Source organism: Portunus trituberculatus, chromosome 32 (genome assembly GCF_017591435.1).
Source record: "Portunus trituberculatus isolate SZX2019 chromosome 32, ASM1759143v1, whole genome shotgun sequence".
NCBI classification, from domain to species: domain Eukaryota; kingdom Metazoa; phylum Arthropoda; class Malacostraca; order Decapoda; family Portunidae; genus Portunus; species Portunus trituberculatus.
The window spans coordinates 632,376-651,661 of NC_059286.1; the positions used below are offsets into that span (position 1 = coordinate 632,376).

The following is a 19,286-nucleotide window of genomic DNA, read 5'->3' on the forward strand; positions in this document are numbered from 1 at the left end:
TATCAGGTGACCACAGTACTGCTGCATACTCCAGTATATCAATAACTTTTTCACCATATCTTCATCAATATATGAGAATGTAATTCTAATATTTCTCAGTAAGTTGTAGGTCTCAGCAACAATTTTTTTTGTATGTTTATTGGGAGAAGCTCCATATTATTCATTATTCTGTAGATGGTCAACAGGTCGCCTCTTTCTCTTCTCTACTCCAGTGTTGGTAATTCCAGTCTCTTTTCATACATAAGAGCCGACAAGGTTGGGGCCAGTTTGGTGGCCGCTCTTTGTATCCTTTAAATTTTCCTGATATTCTTCCTCCTGTCAGGTGACCACAGTACTGCTGCATACTCCAGTATATCAATAACTTTTTCACCATATCTTCATCAATATATGAGAATGCAATTCTAATATTTCTCAGTAAGTTGTAGGTCTCAGCAACAATTTTATTTGTATGTTTATTGGGGGACATTTCCTTTGTTATTAGAACTCCCAAGTCCTTTTCGCTTTCCACCTTCTTAATCTTCTCTTCTCCAAGTTTATATTGTCTTGTTATCCTATTTTTGCTGTTCCCAAATTTCATTATGCTACATTTCTTAATGTTGAAGTCCATCTCCCATTTTTTACTCTTATCTATGTGTGTGTGTATTTACCTAGTTGTAACATACAGGAAAAGAGCTATGTTCATGCTGTCTTGTCTCTATATCTATGCAAATCCAACATTTCTTTGAACTTATTGATTGTCCTTGCTTCAATGATTATCTTATATATATACCGTTCCACACCTCTATACACCTTTGTGGAAAGCTGAACTTCCTGATATCCCTCCTATAGTTGTTCTTTCTTAATTTCTTTCAATGTCCTCTTGCATCTATGGAACTATTTGATGGGAGAGGAACAAATAATGAAGACTAAAGAGGAAAAAAATCTGGGAGTGGTTATACAAGAAACTCTGAACCCTAAAAAACACATAAACAAAATACACAAATACCTCGATACAATCGCCCCAACATACGATTTTCTTGATATACAATGAAAAATTTCATATAATTTACGCCTTGAAATACGAAGATATTTTTAAGATACGAATTGGCATCGGTAGGTGGCGCAGCGATTGCTTGGCTACCCACGCCCACCCGAACATTCAGCCCACGTTGTGTATCGTCGTTCATCCTTTGTGCATGTATGTGTCTGTGCTCCTCGGCAGTGTGTATTTTTTCTTAAGTTTTGTGAACTCAAGACCCTGTGATCATGGGTCCCAAAAGTAAAAGTTTGGTGAGAAAGACACAAAATAGCCTGTATTCACATACTGATTACACTTAGAAATTCAATAAATGAGTGAGTACAAATGGTGTTCTGCCCACACGCAACTCTTCCTCTTTGCAATGCAAAAAACCAGAGTCTCTAGATGTCATGGTTACCAAAATATCACAGGCTGAATGAGGTAGTATTATCGATTTATGTGGCCTTGAGTCTGATCGGGTTCAGCAGCCTTGGCTAGAGCGAGAGAAAATGGGCCCCTTTTATCCTCTCGCTCTCTCTCTCTCTCCTGTCGCCTGTTCTGATACCACTCTCAATCAAAAGTTGTCTCCCCATAACATGGCGAGAAACCCGAGGTACAGAAGTAAGGCGCGCGGGAAAGGTGGCGGAATCAGACACAGTGAAATCACTGTTGCTCCCACCATGCATCCATCGTTGGTGACACAGTGATGTAGAGCATATGTTTACTCCTGATGAGTGTTGCCAGCTCACAAGCAAAGAAAACGGGAAGAAAATAGCCGTAAAAAGCCTAAACGTCTATCGACGTGTCCCGAGTCTTGCATGATGAACGTCTATTAATGTGTCCCAAGTTTTGTGGGTTAAGTTGTTATTTTGGTCAATATGTATAGTACATTTATCTCATGCATACAATAAACATTGTATTTATCTTATATTAAATCTATATTTGGTTGGTATTTAAAGCATGTTAATTTTTTGGGGGGGTAAATTCATATCACAAGAATTAATTATTTCTATTTCCATTAATTTCTGTGGGAAAAATTTATTTGATATACAATTTTTTTTATATACAGTGGTACCTTGGAGTACGAATAAAAAAGAAATCGGGTATTTTAGCATTGGAGGACGAGCTTTGCTTTGGTGTGTGAACGATAACAAATGCGATCAACAGATTGCGCGCAACACTGCGTGATCAGCTGACTGCATGCTGGGGCACCACGCTGCCTCAGTGCCTCAGGAGTGTTGTTTGCAGTTGTTTGGTTCTTGCTTTGTAGTGTCGGGGATAATAATATTACTTTTTTTTAGTTATTAAGATCACAGCACACATAGTCATGAGACATACAGACAGACGTATGGAAGACTAGAAGATCCGAGGGGAAGAGAGAGTATCCAGCTCATGAATTAAAAGTCTTAACCCTTATAGCCCGTCAGGCATGATCATGGCTCTTACGTTAGAGCCCGTTAGGCATGATCATGGCGCTTTTCAGAAGCCATGCTCCTTTATGCCGTAGTTTGTTCATGCTTGAGGCTATCTGTCATATATCATTGGCCCATTGTTTTCAAGATGGTGGACACTTAGCCAATCATATATCAGGTTTTACAAGGATATGTTTGTGGAGGTGTGAGGGTGCCAAGCATGAGGATGGTGAGAGCATTTATGTCAGTATGCTGTATTTTATCATTTTTTATGTATTTCTTGGTGAGATATAAGATATACATGTACAGGCAACCCCCGTCTAACGAAGGGGTTACGTTCCTAAAAACACTTCGTTAAGCGAAACTTCGTTAAGCGAACCAATTGTAACAAGTTTAACCCCTGATTTGAACTTCCATTGAGAGTAAGCAAAGCGAGAGTGCATCATAGTACAGTAAAAGGTTTAATGAAAGTAAAAATTATAAAGTTAAACATTTAGGTAGTTTAATTTAAGTCATTATAATGTACACTAATGTATGTATATATGTAACTTTATAATGTTGATGATCATAACTTTATGAAGGGAGGAAGAGTGAAACGGGAAAGACACTAACCGGCAACCTGTGGAATATAAACAAAGTGCGCATCATTGTACTGCATACAAAACTTATGTACCACATTTCCACAAGGCTTTCCATTTTATCCATTGTAGAGTCACGAGTTCAGGTGGTTCTTTTACCTTGCAAGGAAGATATGGTCTCACCAGCCTTCTTAATAGAGTCTGCTGACTTGAAAATAGAGACAGTATAATATGGAGTCAAGATAGTGGCCAGCACTGCTATAGTTTTCTGGCCTCTCCTGTGTCTGTGAATAATATCTAGCTTCATTTGGAGAGTAAGAGACTTCCTGGTCTTCTTATAAACACTAGGCCAATTGTAGGGCATTTTGGTGGTAAGTTGAGCTAGGAAAGACAAGCTGCTGCTGACGCTGTTATGTTTTGACTGGGGAGTGAATGTTGCGCGTGTTGTCCACGAGGCTTGATCTTGATCTTGATCTTTATTCTATAGGGGTCCCAGGATTTTTCCTGAGGCAGGCCTTAGTACCAGGAGCTCCTGGTGCATTCAAAAGCCTGTCAATTTGCGTGATATGGTGGGGCTTTCAAATTTTGAAAAAAAATTACCTGGATAAAACTTCGTTAAAGCGAGTTTGGTGTTCGTTAAACGAGCAGATGGTAGTAAAATGAAACCTTCGTTGTAGCGAAATTTCGTTGTGTGAACCTTCGTTAAACGGGGGTTGCCTGTATTTCCATGGATAAGTAAGCAATTCAGAAACATATTATGATGCATGACAATATTGGAATCGTTATTTTTATCTCGTTATTAGTTTAGATAAGAGTGCGTAATGCTGGCTTGATGGAGTCAGCTGAGAGGGATGTGTTGACACTTGTTTCTGACTGCGAAGAAGTTGAATTTTCATATTACAATTTGCTTACTTCCCTGATTTATTTTCTATAATGAATGCAGTATATCAAAGAAAAACTTATTGGCTTATATAAGAGTATGTGGTGCTGGGTTGATGGAGTCACATGAGGAGGATGTAGTGATGCTTGTTTCTGACCACGAGAAGTTGAATTTTCATATGACATTTTGCTTACTGTTCTGCTTTATTTTCCTATCTTCTATAGTTATAGCATAATAGTAGTAGTATATATAATAATAGTATGCAAAAAAGTAAGAAATTAGGTGAAAAATATATTTTTTTGGGTCTTGGGAGGTGGTTTGAAATGAATTATAATTTCTTCCATAAGAAAACATGTATTTTGATGCTTTGGAGTAAGAACATTTTGGAGAAAGAACAAAATTTTAAACGGATTAAGTTCATATTACAAGGCACCACTGTACAACAATCGTCACAGAACAAATTGAAATCGTATGTCGAGGTACCACTGTATATGGAACAACGAACAGTGTTCCCTCGCTATTTCGCGGTTTGACTTTCACGGCCTCGCTGTTTCATGAGTTTAATATATAGATACGTAATGCGGATTTTTCACTATATCACGGGGTCTATGGCGTCACTTACAAATACTGTATTTACAGTAATACATTAAGTTGGTGTGTGATGATGACGACAATGTACATTACTATGTACGTACAGTACTGTACATGTATTGTCCGTTTACATATGTACTGATCATGGTAGAGTGGGAAGCCTTAAGATCCTTATTTAAGGAACCACCATAAATTTTCTTATACTCTGCACTTTCGAATGTCTATTAAATGTATTGTTATTTCTAGAGTAGGAAATATTAGTCATGGAGGAATGAGGAATGCAAATAGGGAATACATCTAAAAAGAGTAGTGATGTCATGAAGGGCATAAATACTGGGGCAGGCGTGGTTTCAGCGTCTATTGCTAAGCTTGGACCCACACAGAGGTAGACCAGCCCAAGTCTGTCTTGACTTCTTTGTTGTGCACGATTGTCTGGAGACACCCAGGAGGAGAAACAAAAAGGAGAGAGAGAGAGAGAGAGAGAGAGAGAGAGAGAGAGAGAGAGAGAGAGAGAGAGAGAGAGAGAGAGAGAGAGAGAGAGAGAGAGAGAGAGAGAGAGAGATATGAGTGACGAGGTTTCAGTGTCTATTGCTAGCTTGGACCCACACAGAGGTAGACCAGCCCAAGTCTGTCTTGACTTCTTTGTTGTGCACGATTGTCTGGAGACACCCAGGAGGAGAAACAAGGAGAGAGAGAGAGAGAGAGAGAGAGAGAGAGAGAGAGAGAGAGAGAGAGAGAGAGAGAGAGAGAGAGAGAGAGAGAGAGAGAGAGAGAGAGATATGAGTGACGTGGTTTCAGCGTCTATTGCTAAGCTTGGACCCACACAGAGGTAGACCAGCCCAAGTCTGTCTTGACTTCTTTGTTGTGCACGATTGTCTGGAGACACCCAGGAGGAGAAACAAAAAAGGAGAGAGAGAGAGAGAGAGAGAGAGAGAGAGAGAGAGAGAGAGAGAGAGAGAGAGAGAGAGAGAGAGAGAGAGAGAGAGAGAGAGAGAGAGATATGAGTGACGAGGGAGCCGCCAGGAAGAGGTTCCCCACAGGTTGCCAGTTGAGTGCAAATGGTTCTCCTAGCCCCCATGTAGGACGTGTTTTAGGTTAGGTAGGGTAGTGATAGAAATGCTCCAGTGAGGACTGGTGCTCATTGTGTACCTGCTTTTTTGGTTGTAAGGGCATTGCCAATGCTAGAGTAAAAGTATTTTTGTTACTTTTCATCATTAAAGTTTAAATTTTTCTGTATCCCGTAACTTTTGACTTGTCCCAGGGAAGATAAAAAGAGTAAATGGTTTGCACCTGGTACTTGGAACCAGTATACTGGTTCCAAAGACCAGTACAGTGGTGGCAGCATTTTTTTTTTAATAACCTCGTAATCTGAAGAGCACTACCTCATGGGTTAGTTAGGGTTAATTAGTTGGTCTTCCCCCAGTAATTCTTTTTTTTTTCTTACAGGGTAGTTAGTAGTACATTGTTTGTAATGTTTCTAGTGGTACCAAGTGTTTTTTTTTTGGTGTGATTGATTTTTTTCAAGCACCAGCGATTATTTTTTTTATGTACAAAGTTGCCACTGTGGGGCAGAGTCAAGTGCCCTCTCAGCTTGATGGCCTGCCCCCATTGATTGAGGTCAGCATATTCAGGTCACCTGGAGCCACAGCCAGATCATTCTTTACTAATATGCAATTAACAGCAGTGTTTGTGGGTTGATATGACCTGGTGATTCTGTGGTTGGGAAGTAATGACATTCATTTGCAACGCCAAGTATAAGGCATTGATTATAACATCAAAATGATAGTAACCAAATTAGAGAAACGTTGCACCCCTGGTTAAAATTTGTTTGATAGAACCAAGGAGAACAGAGGTACACTGGAGGCCCAGGACTGAAGAAGAATCATACAATAAAGTGGAAAAGGGAGTTAACAATAAATTACAGAAAAGAGCTCTACAGGGGAAAGGATTCATAACTTTTGGTGTGAAACCCTTCTGGTACAGGTTGAACCTCCTTAATCCAGTATTCTTTCATCCGGCAACACCTGTAATCTGGCAAAATTTTTCTTTGCCAGAATTTTTTAATTGGCTGGAATAATTTGCCGGACCGACACTAGGACGTGGCAGCGCTGTACTGTGTTTTGGAGCCCGGGCATTCTGGGTCAAATTTGGATCTGTACCACACTGCCGCTCATTGCAAGCACCACCCCGCCCAGGTGTATAAACATTTTTTTTCTGTAATATTTGCCCCTAAACATGGCTTCCAAGCGACCAGGAAGTGATAGTGTTGTGTGTGAACCAAAAAAAAGTGCAAACATATGACAATATCAGTGCAACAGAAAGTGGACCTATTGAGGAAGCTAGATAAAGGTGTTTCAGTGTGGATCCTATGCCAACAGTACAACACTGGCTCATCAACTGTCTATGATATAAAAAAATAGAAGAATCAACTTCTCAAGTTTTACAGTGAGTGTGAGAGTAAGAAGAACATGGAGGTTCGTAGAACACTTAAGGAGGGTAAAAGCAGTGATTTAGACAGTGCTCTCATACAGTGGTTTAAGCTTCGGTGGGCTGGTAACGTCCCTGTGTCCGGTGAGATGATAATGGCGCAGGCAAAAATTTACAACAATGTGTTTTTCTATAAACTTCTGCATGTATATTTTCATGTACAACTATCATATATCAAAACAATGTTTTCATGTACAACTATCATATATCAAAACAATGTTACAGCTACACTTGTATAATGCAGGGTAAGTTTTGAGGGACCACCCATAGTTCGGAATTTTCCATGGTCCGGCAAGTCTAAGGTCCGGTGGTTGCCGGATTTGGGAGGTTCAACCTGTATTCCTTAAAGAACTGATGGGATACATTTTGACCGTGAAGGCTGTGAGAGGGTGAAAGACAAGCTGAGAGGTGCCATTTGCAGGGGCCATCTCTTCCAACCAGAGGCAAACTGGGGTTACTCTCAGAACAGAGTAAATTATTATTATTTTATTTATTTTTTTTTTTCTTCCTCTTTTTGGATGCTATTTTAGTAAGGTGGAGAGGCCACTCAGGGTCTCCCCTGTGGGCACTGGACCCCAGGTTAAGTGAGTCGCGACCCTCGGGTGGCTGGTTCCACTGGTTGTACTCAAGTGAGTATGGCCATCAAAATACAAAATTATTAAATGAAAAAGGGGTTAAAGGGGTTAAAATTTCTTTTGTTTATTTATCTTTTTTTTTTTTTTTTTTTGTAACTTAGTCCTTAATGATAAATTGTGGTGGTAACGTTTGACATGGATTTATTAGATAATTCGTGGATTTCCCAGGAGGGAGCAATAGGGAGGCGGTGGCATAGTGGATAAGGTGGTGAGCGTGGGATCAGGCAGACGTCCACACGTAGGCTCAAATCCCACCACGTACAGCCTTAAAACACTTTGCCATTTGTCGAGTGGTTTAAAGTTACCTACATGTCACCATGATACCCAGGTTCTAGGTGATTACACCCAAGATGAGCTTGGGTGGTGATATGGGCCCTAATATGGGTACCACTATAAATAAAATTGCCTGCGCCACTAATGGGCGGAAGCTGAACAGCGCTTCCCATACACTCTTCAAGTGTACCTACAAGTGCTATAGGCCTTACAGTAAAAAAAAAAAAAAAAAAAAAAAAAAAAAAAGGAAGAATCATGGGTGAAGAAGCAACTAGGAGTGCAGTAAAATCAGAAAATCCAGAAGTAGATTGCTTGAGGGAAGGAAAAATGGAGTCGTTAGAATGAGAGGTTGATGTATTACAACATTGTGTTAAGGACTTACTTGTTGAAATGTGCCACAGAGATGACGAACCAGCTGTTGAGAAACTGGTTAAAACTTTTTTCAAACCTTGCAATATCCCAATCTTGGAGTTAAGCCAGTTAAGAGGAGTAGAGCATGCAGGATGACACCATGTTTCTTTCCGAGATTGAAAGTTGTTCATTAGATGCTATAGAGAGACAAAAATTAGTTCAAATGCAAGTTAATGCACCTTTAGCCCTTTTTATTTAGAACCTCTATATGAAAGAAACTATGTCATGGACTGAATTTAAGGAACTTTTGACCGTAGAACTCACATACCAGAGAGAAGAACGCATCTATGACTTGCTAAATGATTGAAAATACTTGTCTGATGAAGACCCAGTAGAGTTCATGACGAAACTAAAATGTAAGATTGCTTTGTTAGAGGTACAGATGAGATCAGCAGATGTGCCTAAACTGGACAAAAGCAAATTACTGAAAGGCATGCCAAAAGCAAGTAGAGACTGCCTAGAGTTATATATGGATGAAAATGTCTCACTAAAAAGATTTCTGTGTAAGTTAGAGACTGAGAGTAATGGCACAACAACAGGATTCCGTGCGAGTGATCGAAAAGCCAGTACAATAACCCAAGAGGCAGTAACACCTAATCCCACATGGGGACCTACACCAACAAGTAGAGGAAATTTGGACAGAGTAGAGAGAAGATTAAGACAATGGAATAGGAGAGAGAAGTATTGCCCCTATTGTTGAGTTCATAGTCACTCAGTAGCTGAATGTCGTAAACAGCCTCATCTGGCTTCATATTATGATTGCTTACAAATGAATTGTTACTGTGGACATCCAAGTTATCCAGGAAGGATTAATATGACGGGAGGGAGAATAGCGTGACAATCACCAGTTATCAATCTGGACGTTAACCGCCATGTCCTAGAAGTACTGTTGGATACAGGAAGTAATGTTTCTTTGCTGAATACCAGTGTGGCAAAAGAATTAGGATTAAAAATAAAGCATAGTTCAAGAATTCCTCCCTTGCAAGGAATTACTGGGCGTAAAATCAAGGTCTTAGGGCAAGCTAACGTTACCATCTCCAGCAGTAGTAATCATCCTATTAACATCATGGTAGCAGTAATTCCGATAATCATCTGCATTTGTCAGCACTGCTGGGTATGAATGCCATCAGTCAAACTAAACTGACTTTAGATTACCAGGCACGGAAGGTTCAATGGAATAACTTGACATACCCATTAGTATTAGCCTCAAATGAATAAGGGAAAACTTGAAGAGTGGTGAGAGAATCATGGCTGGCAACAAGAACCCGCCCCAGATACAGTAGGCTAACTGGTCGGAAACACCTGGACTGTTACTCAATGACCATGGTAGAAGTTAAAGTTGATGAGCTACCTGATACTGTAGTTGTGGTTGAAGCTGTACAAAATGGGATCCTAAAGGTTATGATGGTCACTAAAAATCAAACACTTTTCATCCCCATCATTAATAATGCTAAAGCAAGGTTAACTTTACATCCTGGAACATTGTTAGTCACCTATCTCCAAGTAAAAGATGAACAATTAGAAGTCGAGGATGTCCCTGCTACTGTAGCGCATATTAGTGAAGCTATAGGACCAGACAATGACTGCGTTAGTAATCACCAAACATGCTGGGAAAAGCTTCAGTCCATCTTAGAGTCCTGTGACTGGTCACATTTAAATGCAGAACAAAAAGACCACTTACTGAACATGGTTCAGCAACACCAGGAACTGTTTATAGTACATTCAGGCGAGTTAGACTTAATCCAAGCAGAGCCAGCTCATATTCAAGTAGATGACCTGAGACCTTGCCAAAGGAGGCAATTCAGACCATACTTAAAGATTTGGAAGAGAGAGGAATCATTGAAAGCTCAACAGCAGCATGGCTCTCCCCAATAGTTCTAGTAAATAAACCAGGAGACGAAAGGCTATGTCTAAACTATAGAAAAGTAAATAAACAACTAGTTATGGATATCCATCCTCTCCCTAATTTAGAAGAGTTAGTAGAGAATGGCTCAGGAAGTGACTACTATGTCACCATGGATATGAAAGATGCTTACTACCAAATTGCCCTCGATCAATCAAGCAGGGATTTACCGATCTTCAGTGATGGAATCCGCTTTACAGGTTCAAGAGACAACCCTTTGGCCTAAGCTGTCCATCTGCTATATTCATGAGACAAATGAACCAAGCCTTAGCACCACTACTTAAAGAAAATTTGGTGAAAAGCTACCTTGATGATTTGATTGTAAATGCCATGGACTATGTTACATTCATTGAGTCTTGGTATATTATTTAAACATTTGAAACCAATAGGTGTAAAACTTTACCTCTCAAAATGTCATATTGGTCAAGGACAAGTAAAATTTTTGGGGCACATAGTGTTTTAAGGAAGGATATCGACCTGACCCCAGTAATTTAGAAGCAATAACTCAAATGAAAGCCCCGACGACTCTTAAGGAAACTCGACGCTTCATCGGAATGTGCTCATTTTACCACCACCACATGGACCAATTTTTAAAAATTCTAGCCCCGCTAACCAACCTGGCAAGGAAGGGCCAAGCATTTGACTGGACTAGTGAGTGCCAGACTGCATTTGAAACCTTAAAAGATAAGTTAACACATGCCCCAGTAGGGTAATGGAAGAAGTGCTCCAGTGAGGACTGGTGCTCCTTGTGTACCTGCTTTTTTGGTTGTAAGGGCATTGCCAATGCTAGAGATAAAAGTATTTTTTTGTTACTTTTCATCATTAAAGTTTATATTTTTTGTACCCCGTAACTTTTGACTTGTAAATGGTATATACCTGGTACTTGGAACCAGTATACTGGTGCCGAGGACCAGTAGAGTGGTGGCAGCAATTAGTGAAACCAGTACACAAATACAGTACCGTACACATATGTTTAGCCTACAACAATGTTTATGAGAGTGTGGGGATGGTTTATACAGTGACAGGAAGGGTTGATAATAGTGTGGGGAGGTTTAAAAAGGCTTAAAATGTTATGTATATAGCGAAGGATATATATATATATATATATATATATATATATATATATATATATATATATATATATATATATAGCGTCCCTACTTTGCGGATTTTCACGTTTGCAGGTGGTTACAGAACACATCCCCAGTAATGAACAAGGGAACACTGTATAAAATGTTGACTAATAATAAGGTGGCATTTCAGTACTTGGACATTATTACAAGTATGATACGTCCACAGTTGGAATATGCAGCAGTGGTGTGGTCGCCAAGCTTGAAAAGGGATATAAGAAGATTAGAATGAATCCAGAGGATAAGTAGCTACAAAGATGGTGCTGGAACTGAAAGACCTAATATATGAAGAAAGGCTGAAGGAAATGGGACTACCAACCTTACAAGATAGAAGGGAAAGAGGAGACCAAATAAAAATGTATAAAATAGTCAACAGCAGTGAAAAGATAGACAAGCAAGACCTGGTGTTGGTGACAGAAGCAGCTTGAAGGACAAGACGACAGGCAAAGAAAACTGGGAAGAGGCAGCGTGTGAAGTATAATGGAAAATAACATTTTCCACATAGAACAGTGGAAAAGTGGAATGCATTGAATGATGAAGCTGTTGCAGCACATAATGTGCACAGCTTTGAAGAAAAATGAGATAAGTGGAGATATTGAGACTGGACACTATGAGCTCCACTCAAATCATCTACAATACAACTAGGTAAATACTCCACAGTGAGTATCTGACCGGAGCTGGATCTACATGCCTAGTTTTGCTTTTTTGCGGAGGATCATCTGTAAAAACTTTTAAGGCAGTAGTGCAGATTCCTATTCAGTTTTGGTGGTAAGAGGCAGTATTTGGCTCTATTTTAGTTCATGGTTCTATTTAAGCAAAGATAGGAAAGCAGGCAGTGGGACTCTTATATTTATCCTGTTCAATATATATATATATATATATATATATATATATATATATATATATATATATATATATATATATATATATATATATATACAGTAAAACCTCAGCTCACGACCATAATTCGTTCCTAAATCCTGTTCGTCCCCTGAATCAATTTTTCCCATAATAATGTATTGAAATACCATTAATCCATTCCATAAAACCCATTCAAAATAGACCTTTAATGTATGCATGACATGAATGAAATAATTATAAAAAGCCTAAATTGTTTTACTTACCTAAATGCTATCAAAATGATAATAAAATTAATAAAAAAGAAAAGGTTATTTATTTGAGACTGGACATTGATGGCATGATGGAATGGAGGAGAGGAAGATGGGGAGGAAGACAGACAAGATCTAAGAAGATAGTCATGAGAGCCACCAGAGCAGCGAGGATAACGCCGAGGAAGCTACAGTAAAGCGCGCCGGTTAACATTACCATGCCCAGGAAAAACAGGAGAAAATCATGGTGGCACGGAGATTATGTTATGTAATATTTTTCGTATGTCCCTGTTTGTATTTTCTTTTGTGCTTATGTTTTGTTTTGTTGTTGTGTGATAGCTGGGTTGGCTATCACACAAACGCATTCGTCCCCCGAAATATCGTTCGTCCTCTGGGTCAATATTTTGACAAATTTTTTGGTCGTCTCCCGAATTGTTCGTCCTTAGAGACGTTCGTCAAGTGAGGTTTTACTGTATTTATGTATGTATGTATGTATGTATGTATGTATATATATATATATATATATATATATATATATATATATATATATATATATATATATATATATATATATATATATATATATATATATATATATATATATATATATATATATATATAAATCATTTCCAACAGAAACAGTTGGCAGATTTACTTAAAGCACACCAAAATCTGCCAGAAAAAAATATATCATTGTCTCCCAAATCGAGACAGGCAATGAAGCAAAAATTTTTCTTTTTCTCTTTATGCTTCAGAAGTTTCTAAAATTTGGCCCATTTTAGCATGCCCCACAATAGAATCCCACTTTTCAATCAGGTCTACAAGCTTGCTGCTTCCTTGGCAAAAATTTACAACAGGTCCTTCCTTTGCCAAATACAGTTGTTTGTTTCCTTAAGCACATTTCACATGAGCAATGTTTCCTCATGTTCATGTTTTTTAGGAAACCTTTTCCCTCCTTGCTGGACTATCTGACTTTTGTTGTTCACATGGTATGAGAATTTGTTATGTGCAAGCAGCAGTAGGCTCTGTAAAGAACCAGTGGAGCCAGTTAATATGTCATAAAATAAAAAAAAAGATTGGGAATCCCTGGGCTAGAAAATATACTTTTGATAGTGCACATCTAATATTCATAATTACAGCTTTGGAGTTTGATTAGGTAAGGTTTAGCTAATAAAGGTAAAGTTAAAGTAGATTTTTGGTTGTGATGAAATTAGAAATTTCAAGGGATGCACTTCACCAAAAATGTATCAGTAATGTTATATCAGCTTTTCATTATTTGTTATTCAAGTTTTTTTTAGTTATATTTACCTTACCCATATAGATGTTTATTTAGGTTAGGGTTAATTAGTACAGGCAAACTAAAGTAAATAGTTAATTATGATCAAATTAATGGATTCAGGGCTTAAGATTTTGGGGGATGCACTTTACTGAAAATTACCAATTGATACAAAGTCAGTTGGGTATAAATGGTCTTTTTTGTTTTGTTTGTTTGTCTTATCCTGATAAACATATGAAAAATTTGTTACAGAGGTATTTATGACCTATCAACTCATACAGATATATATCACATTTTTTGGCCACATCAACTCACAAGAAATTATTTATGAATGTATTTTAATGTGAGAAGGTTGGGGATCTGTGAGCATCTAATATTATTACAACTTTGTTGTTTCATTAGGTTAAGTTTAGCTGCAAGCACAGATAAAGTTAAAGTAAATTGTTGGTTGTGATGAAATTAGTGAAGGTTACAGATTTCAAGGGCAAAGATCTTGGGGATGCATTTTACTAAAAATGTACTAGTAATGTTGTGTAAGTTTATTTTTTTTTATGATTTACAGTTCAAGTTTTCTAGTTAGGTCTATGTCCTTCTCCCAACTCACACAGGGATATTACCACACTCTTTGGCCACACCAATTTGCAAGACATTATTTATTCATCAGTGTTTTTTTTTTTTAAGTGAGAAGGCCACAAGAAGTTCCTAAAACACAGGATCTTGGGAACAAGATGACTGTGCTGGCAGTATCATGGGAACACAATCAACGTTTACAAAAAGTGGCACCACAACAGTATTCCAGCATTCAGTTGGTGCCTGGACATAGGGAAACATTGCTCGTATGAACTGCATTCTACTTCTTAAGGAAATGCAAAACTTGGTCTGTTTCAAGTTTCCTCGACCAACTAAACCAAAGCAAACTAATCTAACCTAACCTAACACTGCCTAATCTAACTGTTTCTGATGCAGTGTTGAGTTTTGAAAGCATCAATACAAGTCAATAATAGTCAGCTCTGCGAAAAGAAAACTTCATAAACGCAAAGCAAAGTGAGCAAAGTAACACAACATGTAGTCCTGTCATGGGTTACTGACAAGGACTAACATTAAACATTAACTGCTTGCTTATTCTGGAGAGGGGCAACAATAGAATAAAGTACAGTGAGTAAAGTAACACATGTAGTCCTGTCATGGGTTACTAACAAGGACTAACATAAAACTTTAACTGCTTGATTATACTGGGGTAGCAATAGAATAATGAACTGCCACTCTCACTGGCAAGATTGTTAACCTACACCCTCCCCAGCAGTCTCACACCACATCCCAATGCACCACCCACTACCAGCCTCACTCCCTAATCCTCAACAACCCTGTACCTAACCCACTGGCTATCATTAAACATAATATATATATATATATATATATATATATATATATATATATATATATATATATATATATATATATATTACTGTCCTTCTACTCTAACATCTAAACCTTGAGTCACGCCTAGGAGCCTCACATCCTGACCAAGGTTTCATAGTGCACTCCATTTCTAAGCAATATTACCGCGATAATAATTAATAAGTAAATAAATAAATAAATAAACAAAAAAATAATAATAATAAAAATTATGCCTGCTGGTCTGTCTGTCAGGCTTACTGTTCCTCTACCTGCGGAAGTTTCACCGCTTATTTATTCATCTCGGAGTCAGCAGAGTATTCTGTTGGGTCTTAATGATTCTTGGCAATGAAAAAAGTAGTGGATACTTACCTCTCCTGCCTCTTGGGCTCATCGTTAATACGTTCAGCTTTTGAATACAAACTATGTCGCTGCCTGCGTCTTAGTCAGCGTTACCAGTGGTCTCGGGCTCTTGCCAGTGTTGCCACGCTTCGGCAACCTGTGCTATCTATATATCTCAGGTAATTTTCCCCAACGCACCGAAAGTTACAATAATCTGACATTTTTTTCTCTTTACAAATCAAACTTTTCCATAAAAAAAATCGTAATAACATATTAAAGACTGAATGGTGATAAACTAGTACCTTTTATGTAAAGAATCGCATAAAAAATGTTAAATATATATATATATATATATATATATATATATATATATATATATATATATATATATATATATATATATATATAAAGTAGTAAAATATAATAAACAAATATTATATACTTACATCACTCACCGTTGACTTAGATAGGTCACCGTTTAATCTTGTGTCTCCTCTGTGACAATGAGATTCTTGTCATTTTCATTGCATTTCGCAAAGTATTTTGACCTTGCGCTTGAATAGTTTTTGATCAAAGATGGTGTCATTTCAAAGCTGGTTGGGAATCGCTCCGATGTCTTTATTATTGCTTCCAGTGTCTTTACAGAGAGTTTATTTCGAAGTTTTGTTTTATTGTTGTTGAGCTTTGAAAATGTTTTCTCAACTTCTGTTGTGCTTTGCGGCAAAGCTGTTAGCTTGAGCATAAAAGTTGCTTTTCCTCATATGAGGGTACACCTCTCATATGCTTCCAAAATTCCACAATACTTTGTCTCCCATGCACCTTTTTTGACTTCATCATAAACTAAGATAGACTTCCACTGTCTAGCTGTCGTTGGTTTGCACGTCAACACCAGGTGGTATAACATATAACATATAACATAAATAATAGGATAACAAAGGGCCACCAGGGCCCATCTAGGTTATCCTGTATCAGTCGCAGAGCGACCTCGTCATCAGTACTTAAAGATACACTTACAAGTACACAATACATTGTATACTAATTCTAAATATTTGGCCCATTAACAGGGCTAAGTCCTGCAGCGAAATCCTCTACAATCTGTGATCCCCATACATGGGGATCATGTCTTGTTTAACTATAGTAAATTTCTTATAAAAACTATCATGCAGTGCTATACATAATTATAAGTCTAATAAATTTAAGTGCTTATCTAATCTGTTTTTAAACATTGTCAAACTAGTGCTATTTACAACCGTCTCTGGCAATGCATTCCACTGGGCCCGTACTTATAAACACTAAGATGACGTCCTAACGGTAAGAAGTCGTCCTAAATCACAAAAATGGCGGAATTCGAGTCTTAAATCCTTAAGACGGCATCCTAAGCCCTAAAGATGCGTCTTACTGCTAAAACACCTCCCGAGGTGTTTTAGCAGTAAAGCGCGGTTCACACGAGGAATGTTTACCCATGTTCCGGGAACAAGTTTTCCAATGTTCCGGGAATTTATTCCACCGATGTTCACACGGTACTGAAGTTTATTCCTGAGACGGCAGACCGATATCGCGACAAGATCAAGCATCCTGGTGGTCAACTCAAGTGTTTGTTTACAAGCACCACCATGCCGAGCCACGCACACCACATCAACCACAATCGACGACAACAAGTTTGCAGATGATACTAAGATAGCATGTGCAGTACAGGGTGAAAAGGACAATTACAGAATACAACGAGACCTGGACAGGCTGATAGCATGGGCAGACAGGTGGCAGATGGAGTTTAATTCTAAAAAGTGTCAGGTTATGCATTTAGGTAAAGACAACACAAACTTTAACTATGAGATGGAGGGATGTTGGCTAGAGGCAGTAGAGGAAGGAAAGGATTTAGGAGTAGTGATAGACAGGACTATGAAATTTTCAAAGCAATGTTTAGAAGCAAGAAATAGGGCAAATAGGATCCTGGGTTTTATAAATAGAAATGTTAGTTATAAAAGTAAGGAAGTGGTGCGTAGCTTATATAATTCCTATGTTAGGCCCCATTTAGAGTATTGCATACAGGCCTGGTCACCCCACTATAGGCAGGATATCAACATGTTAGAAGCAGTTCAGAGAAGAGCAACTAGGATGATACCAGCTTTGAAGCGCCTGGAGTATAGAGATAGATTAATGGCATTAAACATGTTTTCATTTGAGAGGAGATGTATAAGAGGGGATATGATACAGTTATTTAAAATGTTCTCAGATACAAACTACATAGATGTGAGATCTTTCTTTACCTTAGAGGAGGGAAGTAGGACTAGAAATCATGGCAGGAAGATTAGAAAGCAAGGCTGCAGGTTAGATATAAGAAAATATTTCTTTAGTCATAGGGTGGTAGACTTCTGGAATGCATTGCCAGAGACGGTTGTAAATAGCACTAGTTTGACAATGTTTAAAAACAGATTAGATAAGCACTTAAATTTATTAGATTTATAATTATGTATAGCGCTGCATGATAGTTTTTATAAGAAATTTACTATAGTTAAACAAGACATGATCCCAATGTATGGGGATTACAGATTGTAGAGGAATTCGCTGCAGGACTTAGCCCTGTTAATGGGCCAAATATTTAGAATTAGTATATAATGTATTGTGTACTTGTAAGTGTATCTTTAAGTACTGATGACGAGGTCGCTGTGCGACTGATACAGGATAACCTAGATGGGCCCTGGTGGCACTTTGTTATCCTATTATTTATGTTATGTTATGTTATGTTAAGGCCTCACCCGACAGCAATGGGGCCACTTCATTCTTGCCATATGTCTGATGAGGGAACGGGATGAACAACCCCGTGTTTGGACACGTCCCTGGCTATCAAGGAGGCGTCAGGAGAGCGTGTACTTCCGACTGGTGAGGGAGTTGTCGCTAGAAGACCCAGGTGCACTTCGGGAATGGATTCACCTGGACAAAATGTAGAGTTGCATAGAGGTCAGTGGCACCAGCATCCACATGGTGGACTTGAAAGGCTGCTATTGGTAGCTAGAGGTCATGCACAAGATGCCAAGGGAGTCAGAGAAACTTTAAAGCAATATTTCAATAATGCAGGTAAAGTACCTTGGCAAGATGTAATGTGCTTTCTACACTAGGCTATGCATAAATGTTTGTGTTTTGTATGTATGTGTGTGCATTTTACATAGTGACCTGTCTCCATATCTCCATTTGTCTAATTTTTGCTCAAAGTTTTGCACATTGTGCTGCAACTACCTCCTCATTTAAAGCTTTCCACTTTTCCACTGTTCTATGTGGAAAACTATTCTTTCCAATGTCCTTCACACACCATCTTTGTAGCTGTACTCTATCCTTTTTTAGATTCCTTATATCTTTCAATAGGTTAGATGAAAACACCACTGCTGTATACTCTAATTTAGGTATTATTATGCCAGTAGTAATTTTGTCATCATATCCTTGTCATATAATTAAATGCAACTGTAATACTTGATAATATTTTCTATGTTACTCCATATATCTTGCCTGCTATGTGGGACTGTATCAAAAGCCTTTTTTATATTTAAATATGCTGTAACCACCCAGCCATCTCTATTATCTAGTGTGAAGAGGTGTGTGTGTGTGTGTGTGTGTGTGTGTGTGTGTGTCAGTTTGGGTAGAGGGTGGCAGGAGGTGGAGAGTGTTTATGCACACTTTTCAAGTGCATTACATTATAAGAGGCAAGGAAATAAAGAGACAACCTTATGGACTTATTTTACTTAACCAAAAATATCAGCTGAATGCAATAATTACAGAAAATGTTATAAATGTACAAATGCTAAAAAAATTTGTTTTTACAATTTTTTTTTTTTTTTTTACAAAATCCTCATATACCTTTTGAGCACTATTCAA

At 38.1% G+C, this 19,286-nt stretch overlaps 1 protein-coding gene and 2 long non-coding RNA genes across 6 annotated transcripts in view; 1 reads left to right on the plus strand and 2 right to left on the minus strand.

Moving 5' to 3' along the window:
• LOC123511860 overlaps positions 1-15,581 on the minus strand; it is a 77,947-nt gene extending 62,366 nt beyond the window's left edge. The window contains exons 1-3 of one of the 4 annotated variants that reach the window (XM_045267912.1): positions 15,450-15,547; positions 8,529-8,613; positions 8,236-8,401 (exon numbers count right to left, since the gene is read on the minus strand). In XM_045267912.1, coding sequence (XP_045123847.1) covers positions 8,236-8,401; positions 8,529-8,549 — 187 coding nt within the window. In that variant the 5' untranslated portion in view covers positions 8,550-8,613; positions 15,450-15,547. Of the gene's footprint in view, positions 1-8,235; positions 8,402-8,528; positions 8,614-15,449 lie in introns of all 4 variants that reach the window. The other 3 variants (XM_045267913.1, XM_045267914.1, XM_045267915.1) reach the window with 3 other exon arrangements.
• Positions 15,582-15,864: 283 nt separating this feature from the next.
• Positions 15,865-16,990, minus strand: LOC123511864. Its single transcript, XR_006676969.1, has 2 exons — positions 16,880-16,990; positions 15,865-16,283 (listed from the first exon to the last, which is right to left on the minus strand). It is a non-coding gene; the product is annotated as an uncharacterized LOC123511864 (long non-coding RNA).
• Positions 16,638-19,139, plus strand: LOC123511862. Its single transcript, XR_006676968.1, has 2 exons — positions 16,638-17,176; positions 18,183-19,139. It is a non-coding gene; the product is annotated as an uncharacterized LOC123511862 (long non-coding RNA).
• Positions 19,140-19,286: the final 147 nt, after the last annotated feature.